The 9,699-nt window shown below is 37.8% G+C and overlaps 1 protein-coding gene across 1 annotated transcript in view; it reads left to right on the top strand.

Annotated features, from left to right (window-relative positions):
- LOC107700576 (dihydropyrimidine dehydrogenase [NADP(+)]) overlaps positions 1 to 8,689 on the top strand; it is a 174,782-nt gene extending 166,093 nt beyond the window's left edge. Inside the window, 3 exon segments of the mRNA XM_016502294.1 lie at positions 5,685 to 5,833; positions 7,090 to 7,240; positions 7,646 to 8,689. Of these exon segments, the coding sequence (XP_016357780.1) occupies positions 5,685 to 5,833; positions 7,090 to 7,240; positions 7,646 to 7,810 (465 nt within the window). The 3' untranslated portion in view covers positions 7,811 to 8,689.
- Positions 8,690 to 9,699: the final 1,010 nt, after the last annotated feature.

Genomic DNA, 9,699 nt, shown 5'->3' with positions numbered 1-9,699 from the left:
TATATTAGTTAAAGTAAACTTTAAACTGTAAAGTTTAAAGTTTTTTAAATATAGTTAAAAAAAAGTTTTCATATTTGATATTCTATAGAAAGGACTAAACTAAGACAGAAAAAAAAAAAAAAACACATGCAAAGCAGGTCCCAGCACGCACGCGCACACACATGCACACACATGCACTCGCACTGTTATCTGAATGTTTGCTGCTGTTCAGAAATGGAGTGAGGACACTGGCAAAAGGTTTCCATTATCTTTGCACCCTGATGAGAGGAGACACAAAAAGAAATGTGTGGTCTTAGCTAATACAGTATTTCTTTCTCTGGCAAACAAGAGCAAATTCACTGCCTGGAGCCAATTAAAGTGCAGAGATCAATGCCCACCATGATACCAGCACTGAGCTCCTTACATTAACATGAGCTTGGGGGATTAATGTTTTGTTATTTTATTCTGTATTATTTCGTGCCATTACATAAGAGGATCCTGTAAATTTAAAATATGCTACTGGAAAAAATTTTTTAAAGCCAAACTTTAACCTCACCGGTCTCGAGTCCCACGGAGGAGCTCCGGAAGTATAAAAGGTAGTCCTCTCTCCTCTTTCACTGTCGTCACTCCTCCTTTTATACTTCCGGAGCTCCTCCGTGGGACTCGAGACCGGTGAGTGGTGCAGGTGTCGCTCATTATCAATTACTCCACCGGCCTCGCTCCGTTCCCACGGCTCTCGGCCCCGCCCCCACTCGTCACAGTGTTCATCTTGAAATATTATTAACAATTAAAACCGTTAAATATTTCACAGCCAAAAATCTACCATGACCTGAAGAAGGACATTTTTATAATTATACTAAAAGGCATTTTACTTTCTTAATACTACAACCTATTAATCAAGACGACAAAATGCATGTAGACGATTGTGTACAGCAGGTTTTTCAGAAAAGTTTCGATCATGTTGATAATTTAGAGGCCATATCAAATATGAGACAGTAGGCTTTGTATGGGTAAGCATGACAAGGAGACACTGAGGTCAGATCCTTCAGGTAATGAAATCATCTGATGACGTCCCATTCAGACCCAACCGGTTCCTCACTTCCAGTCACATCAGGACAACAATAACGTTTCAACTGATGTCCTTCTGCAATTGCTTTCCACAGAATGCAACGTCTGTCAAGTGAGGTCTGTTTAGCTCTTAAAGTGCGATTAGTGGCCATTACAAGGCGAAGATAAAGATTAACGCTTCTCTCGTCGAATCCCTCGGCGATCGGCGCGATGCTACAGAACATAGGAGGCCGGGCTTCCATTCTAATTCTCGTATAATTTAAATCACTCAGCCCACACTGACATAATGTGCGCTCCTTCCTCCACTGCACTCTTGATTTACAATCCAGAGGGGAGATGGGAGAACTGACAAGCCCTGTGTTTTGGAAAGCTCTGCATCTAATTAGCAGAGGCTTTCTGGTTGCCCAGGACATGAGATTTGGCAGTGCGTGTAGCTCCTCTCATTAAAACAGCACTCCTCGTGGAGTGGACGCACAAAAAAAGCCTCCCTCTCAACAGAAAGAAAGAAAAAGGAAAAGATTCCTTTTCCACCAACACATTTGTATAACTGTTATTTAGCGCGCTCGCTTTTATACGCAAGTATTCAACCTGTCTGTTTAGCAGACGTCCAGAGCAAATGGCATTTTCATTTCTTTCAGTGTTTCTTTGGAAAAAACCTTCTTTGTGAAAACTCCCATCATTTATATTTTTATTTTCCATTGTTAAGTGTATTGCTTTGTAGACTCTCCTTTGAATGATCTTAAAGCGAATTAGCATAAAGCAGACCCGTCACTAAACAGAAAACAGAGAAAGAGAGAGGAAGAGCTCATCTAATAGGGCTGAATGGGATTGCTGTGAGTCGGGCGGACTGCAGTTTGTGTATCTGGAAGACATGAAGTTATAGGCTTCAGGGATTTCCGCCGGTTGCCATTTAAGTACCCGGCACTTACTCACAAGACTGCCAGAGGCAAAATGGTGGTCAGTTGCTTTGTGTGGGGTTTTGGTGAGATTTGAGAAGGACGTGTAAGCCAGTGAGGTGTGATCGAGTGGTTTTGGTTCTGTTTCATGGCACCTGTGTCTGTGTGGGATGCGTATTAAAATAGATGTTTGTCCTGCTGGAAGTTCTTGTGCAGTTTTGGAACAGCAGATTAGCTCATGTTTTTAGGCAAACAAGAAAACGGACACTCAGTATTTTATACTGAGTATATCCATTAAAGAAATTAGTTCAAAGCTGAATGAATAACATCTGTTGCATGTTGATTAGCAAGAAAAATAATTTCAATTGAGTTTGTAAAACTAAATGAAAGACACACTCACAGAAATACTCTTTGTAAGTATGTGGGGCAATTTACGTTAAACCCGTGGATTTACAATGTAAACTGAAATTTAACCAATAACTAACCATTATTAATTGGCGACGCTAACAGTCAGGCTACATATTTTCCAATCTTTCTGAACAGATTGAGAGGAAGACAGTGGGAATTTGGTGTTCATGATAAAATCATCTGTTGTTTAGCTCTCATTAGTTGTTTATCGTAAAACAATTATATGTTGTAACCCAACATATTGTTATTTGATGGTTATTGAATATTAATTAATAATTTGGTAGCACTTTATTTTAAGGACCAATTCTCACTATTAACTAGTTGCTTATTAGCATGCATATTACTAGCATATTGGCTGTTCATTGGTACTTATAAAGCACATATTAATGCCTTATTCTGCATGACCATATTTTAAGCCATTAATCCTACCCATACCTAAACTTAACAACTACATTTCCATTAGTCATTTAGCAGACACTTTTATCCAAAGCGATTACAAATGAGGACAATAGAAGCAATCAAAACCAACAAAAGAGCAATAAAATGTAAGTGCTTAATAGATAAAAAGAAAACAAGTAGATAGAATAGAAAAAAATAGAGAATGCTAATAGAGGGTTCATTTTTGTAAATAAATAAAAAGAAAACAAGTAGATAAAATAGAAATAGAACAGAGAGTGCTAGTGTTAACTACCTTACTAACTATTAATAAGCAGCAAATTAGGAGTTTGTTCAGGGAAAACTCTTAGTTAATAGTGAATATGTGTTCCCTATTCTAAAGTGTTACCAATAATTGTAATGTTATTGCCTGTAAATGACATATAAATGTCCAATATTAAAATTCTTCAATATTTTATTTGCAATTAAAAATAAAAAAAATACAAACTAAAATCAATAATTTTAAATACAAATTTATTAACTGAATTTAGGCAGCACAGCATTATAATTAAAAATCTATTTTCATTTTTAGAAGATACAATTTTACATTTAAGAGTGTTACTAAAGGGTAATGACCCTCTGTCTGAAATGACGAGTTTTTAAGGGGCGGCTCCTTTAAGGCTTGTCAGTAAACAGCAACTGTTATGATTTGCTAACATCATTTCAGGAGATCGTCAACACCTCCTTGCTATTGCACATATAAAACAACATTTGCAGACAAAGCATTATGAAATTGTTTACTTATGGTTTGTGATGCATCTATCAGATCCAATACAGTTGGCTGCTTCATCTTTTTAAAAAAAAGAAGTCATGTCAAAAGCTCAAAGAAAATTGTATTTCTCATGTCCACTTTAAACTAATTTTTTTAACATAAATTCAAAAAAAAAGATTTAAAGGAATCTAAAAGTTAAAATAGTGGCTATGCATACCCAATTAAATATCCAATATCGGCTGATCTGTTATATCGGTCGATAACCGATATGGGTACCGATATATTGTGCTTTTGATGCACATATTTCAGATGTGACCTAGTGGTTAGTGCTAGGTGTTAAGCTGGAATAAGAATAAGTTCATATTCAGCTTGTGTTTGTGACCCCCCCATCATTTCCTGTCTGCTCCTGACTGTCAGAAAATGAAACAAAAAACTCAAATAATATATATAATTATTTTACGGCACACCCTCAGGCTGTTTATTTCAATAGTAAGCTGTCAGCAGGTTAGAAATAAAGTAGTGTTCAAAGTTGCCATGTAATCAAGGTTTCACAAGCAAGCCAGTCGTCTCTGTGTTTATTTTGACTGATGCACTGTTAATGACATATCTCTGTCTAGACTGTGTGTTTTTGTGTGCACGAGAATGGGTCCGTGTGTGTACGTTTATCTCCCCAGCCTCCGATGGGTTCCTCAGACTGTCTGCTGCAGGGCTGGAGCGCTTGATTCATTAGACTGTCAGCCTGTGCCTGAGAGAGTAATGCTTTTATGCAGGATTAGAACAGGGCCACCAGTGTTAGCTCTACAGGGAAATAAATACATGGAGGATGCGCCCCCCCCTTAGCTAGCCATTAGTCCTGCAGTCAACACCGCCACCGTAGATTTGTTTCTCTGAATCCTCTGATACGTCCTGCTTTACCAAAGGCCTCCGATTTCTTTTGGGCTGTTACTTTTCAAAAAAAAAAAGACTTGTGAGAAGTTTGATGCAGGCGGCTAATAACCGAGTCCTGTCCTGTCATGTTTTGATTCTTTTTGCTTTGCAACGGAGACACTTCCATCTGGCCATGGTGGAAAATGAAGGGTTACAGGCGGTTGTGGATGACAGCTTTGAGGAGATTGTGTGACTGGGAAAATGCTAGACCAATTGAAATGCCCTGTCTATGGGACGAATGGATTTAAGGCAGGCATTGTAAGGAATACTTGTTGCAGGAAAGGTGGAATAGGGTGTTGTTAAAATGCTTGAATAAACGAAGCCTTCTTTTGGAGAGAGGTCATGATGAGAGATGCAGAACGAAAGCGTCATTAAGAAAAAACAGTGTTTGCTCGATCGTTTCAAATTATAAATATGATAATTAGCCTCCAAAAAAAAAAAAACACCAAAAAAGACTTCTAAATGAAAGAACATTTAGAAAACTGAAAATATCAGTTATTGGAAGCGGTGCCCATCAGCAACCCATAAGTCCATTTCCCTCAAATTACCATTCATTACCATTTTAGTGTCAAACCATTAGTTTGACCAGCTAATCCTTGCAATTACCGGTAGTATTATACGATTTCCTAACAATTCATTGCAGATTCTCTTTATGGCTCCATTAAAAGGATGGCTAATTTTGTGGCAAACTTGATTTCTCGTCAGTGGAGTCGGCGTTTCCTGTCGAATGGCCTTTGGAGAGCGAAGGCTCAAGGCTCTTTTATGGCCACCTCTCAGGCTCGGCGCGTCGGTATGAGAGTGTGACTGTGAATACGAATCGCCTCTTTAGCCCTGTTGCTCTGGAGGGTCAGGCATGTGTGCGAGACTCTGAGGCGAAGACAGCACTACAACCACTTTTGTTCTAAATGGATGTGGGAAGTGATAGCAAGGATGTTTTAGCACACTTTCCATTAGATTGGTGTAAAAAGGTTGATTTAATATGGATATGAGTTCACATGACGTCCATACCTGACATGCTTTCTCAATCGTGTCTTGGTATAGTTTTTGAATCACTTTCATTAGAAAGTCATTAACGCATATTATAATGTCGAACAGAACAGATTTGTGTACGTTCTTAGACAAATATAGAAATGAATAAATCAAAGTTTAATGATGTTTCAAACTACCTGAAAGTACATTAACCACTGATCTGGCAAATATTTTAAGACTTTGTTTGAATAAATTTAACTTGTTGTCTCTGCAACCCTTCTCTCCAAAAGAGTCTGCCTAGCTTTGGACCGTACTTAAAGACGAAGACTGAAGCTCTGGCGAGGTACAAGAAGATCCTTAAAGATGCTAGCGGCAATGTGATCACAGACACCAGTGATTCTAGAGTTCCCCAAAAAAACATCCCCAAAGAACCCATCCATATATTATGCAAACAAAAACTTGTATTTTGTATGCGATTAATCGCGATTAATCGTTTGACAGCACTTATACATATATACACACACACACACAAATATATTATTATTATTATTATATGCTATTATTGATTAATGTTGTATGTATAAGGTTTGGGGTCAGTAAAGTTATTTTTGTAAAGATAATTAACACTTTTATATAGCAAAGAAGCAGCAAATTGATTAAGTGTGCCAGACAGTAAAGTCATTTATAATGTTACAAAAGATTTCTATCTTACATAAAAAATAAAAAAAAGAATGCTCTATTCATCAAAAAAAAAACTTTCAAAAAATGTTTCACTATGTCCACAAAACAAATATTAGGTAGCACAACTGTTTTCAGCATTGATAATAATAAGAAATAATTAGCATATTAGAATGTGTTCTGCAGGATCATGTGACACTAAAGACAAAAGTAGTGGTAAAGTAATGGCTGCTGAAAATTCAGCTTTGTAATCACAGGAATAAATTACATGTTAAAATATAATAAAATAGTAAACTCTTAAATTGAAATAATATATCGTAATATTACTATTTGTACTGTAAAAAAAAAAAAACAGCCGTAGTGAGCAAAAGAGAACCAAAAGTTTTGAATGGCACTGTACATATATTAATGAGCTTTTCTGTTCATTTTTAGTAAGTTGTTATTATAAGTACACGTTATTTTAGATACACACAGATGGCTGCTGGATCATATCCCACTGTTTTTCAGTATTTTACGCCATGAACACCTTGTTTTTGTAAGAAATGTCATGTTCAACTTGTTCAAAAAAATTCATTTACATACAGGACAGGTGGCATATAATTAATTGTTATTTTTAAAATCCCATTCCTTTTTTAGTAATAAATCATCTCGTTAGTTTGACAGAGTAATACATACAGTACATTACTCAAATGAAATTCACCAACACGTCCTCAACAGCTTGTCCTCGTGTAATCTGTGAGGCTTGTCCTCGTGTAATCTGTGAGGCTGTCTTGTAGCACATGCATTTTTCCTGCTCATAACATTAAAAGGCTTTATTCCTCGAGGTGATTATGCTGTGAGGGATCTCTAGGAGGAAATGGAGATCACAAACTACCAGTCAGACATCAAAACCGATCCGCTCCTTCCAGCACTGATTTCATTAAGCTAACTTAAGAACGGAATGCTGCCTTTCAAACTGTTTCTTTTGAGATGCGACGCCGCGGTTGTTTTTCTTGCTGTTTAATCCCTGCCTCTCCTCTCGGCAAAGGATGTGATTGCCAGAGCGCTGATGCATATTGGCGCCTACCAGGAGCTGGACAACACAGAACAAGTGCAGGCCCTCGTCGATCCAGAGATGTGTATCAACTGTGGCAAATGCTACATGACCTGCAACGACTCAGGCTACCAGGTACAGATGCACACATTAGATAATTTCACGATACGGTGTTGTTTACGGGAAAGCAATTACTAGTGAATTTCGTTTGCTAAAATGCGCAAGCTAGCGAATGTTTTCAGATTATATGTTGTCTTTGGAGGTCACCCGATTATAGAGTTCATTCACCGCCATTGGCCTTGCATATTGAAAACATAAAGAGACAAACGCAGAGTCTTAAATGAATAAGGCTGGTGTGTGACGAAGGAGGCCAGCTATTTACCTTCGAGAACGACACTGTTGTGCTAGCTGCTGTCATTGTTGTTGCTTTTTTCCCTCCATGAAAAGCTCTCCCAGGAGTGGGGAAATCCTCCTATGGAGAGTCGATAATTGCTCTAATGTAATAGCTTTTTTTCCCCTCCCTTTCCTCTTCTTTTGCAGGCTATTAAGTTTGACCCTGAGAGCCATCTTCCTGTAATCACGGACAGCTGCACCGGCTGCACTCTTTGCCTGAGCGTGTGCCCCATCATCGACTGCATCAAAATGGTTACCAGGACAACGGCGTACGTGCCCAAGAGGGGCCTGACTGTTAATCCCGTTTGCTAAAGCGCACCGTCGCTCCACCTGACCGGAGAGAAAGAAAACCACGGAGCCACGTCTCATTCAAAGCATCGATTCCACTTCTAATTGCTGTGTGAAAAATTACCTTTATTATGAAAACGAATAATTAGCCAGCAGAAATAATTGCCTTATTCCCAAACCAGTTATGCTAGAATAATTGTGCTGGCAAAAAAGAGTTGCATTATTTCAAAACAACACAGTGCAATGTTATTTTTTTGTCAAAAGTGAGAGGGAGGATTGATTGAGAAAGATGGTGAAGTGCTGTTGTTTTCTCTGGTAAAAATGAATAGCAATAAATAAAATAATAAAGCAATTGACAGTATTGAAGTCTCATTTTCTCAGTATTATTTTGAAACTCGGGAAAATTAATTATGTGACTGGTAAGTGATTAATAATAAGCATAATAATTTATAAAGCAGATTTGCTTTGTTGAATGTTTGTTAGTAATTAAATCGCAAGATTTCTAATGATAAGCAAATTAGTTCCAAAAACATGTTTTTAAAAAGTACGAGCCATAATTAATTTGAATAAAATATCACTAGACTTATTGTGACTTTGAACAGTTTCACTCGCAGATTGTTTAGGCTTCTTGAAGAGCAGCTTTAGGTTTAGGCACAGACTGAACAAATCGTTCTAATGATGTTTAGAACGCTTCCTCTAATGTCCCAACTGATTTGTTTTGCAAAACAAAGCATTCATTGGAGCTGATGCAAACACGAGTCTGAGAGGTTTATGCTGAGTCTCTGTTGTGTTGATATGATCTTCCTATAATTGTTACATCTGCGAACAAACATCCGATTGGGAGCAGTGGACAAGACGGTAGACGGAGTTAATTAAAATGCTATCGTTTTCATCTCCGAGATGCAGACCGCTCGTTGTAGTTCCGTGTTTGAAATGCAGGAAAACGCTGCTTTTGAAAAACAGCAGCCAGACATGTCAGTTATTTCATCATTTATTATAACCGCACAATAACAAGGGATTAGAACGAAAACCGGGCCGCCATTAATCTAACGTTTGTACTGGAGCTCCATTAATTTGGCCACGACTTAGCTTGCTTTGTAAAAATGTCTGCCTTTGAAAAATTAGCAACCATGCCAGGCATGATGAGAAGGTTCAGCAAATTTACTGAAGTCCCTTAAGCACGCTCATTATTAGCTGCCAGAACTGCATTTACAGATATTTTGTCAAAGATTGTAAAGTTTAAAATTATTTGCACTACCCTTACATTTTTTTTTTTGTATATTATTATTCGTATATCAGGACAAAATCATATTTCCATACGCACAGCATCAGGTCAATAATGAGTATATAAGTGTGATAGTTATTACAGCAAGTCGTGCGCTGCAGCTGAATCCTCCTCAGCATCTCTTCCCCCGCCTGTCATTTATACATCACTGTGCATCAACCTACTTCCTCCCTCTGATTGCAATTAAGAAATGTGTCTGGACCCTGGCCAGGGGTGCCAGGTTAAATTATTCATAAATGTTAATAAGACAAGCGAGAGCACTCCCTCTTTTCCTCCTCCTGCTCCCCTTTCTAAGTGCCGTATTAGAAAAATAATATTGACCTTTCCATCGTAACGCCCACATGTGACATCGGGAAGCTGCCGCTCTGTCATAATGTCCATGTCTTTTTGAAAAGCACACAGAGACGGGCTCTACCTCTCTGACATATATAGATCTGCATGAGCGTGATGTACTCAGTGCTTATTTAAGTTGAGAACAAGCAAAGAAAAAAAATCTGCAGCCTATAAATCTCTATTAAAAAGCAATGGTGTGATCATAATGTCATAATTCTACAAATATTCACAGGGTTTTATAATAGCTTCTGTAATTTTGTAATAATTTACTTACCCTCATGTCATTCCATATATA

This window comes from Sinocyclocheilus anshuiensis, unplaced genomic scaffold, assembly GCF_001515605.1.
Source record: "Sinocyclocheilus anshuiensis isolate Anshui unplaced genomic scaffold, SAMN03320099.WGS_v1.1 scaffold718, whole genome shotgun sequence".
Taxonomy (NCBI): domain Eukaryota; kingdom Metazoa; phylum Chordata; class Actinopteri; order Cypriniformes; family Cyprinidae; genus Sinocyclocheilus; species Sinocyclocheilus anshuiensis.
The sequence above is the reverse complement of the archived record's forward strand: the minus strand, read 5'-3'. Positions and strand labels throughout refer to the sequence as shown.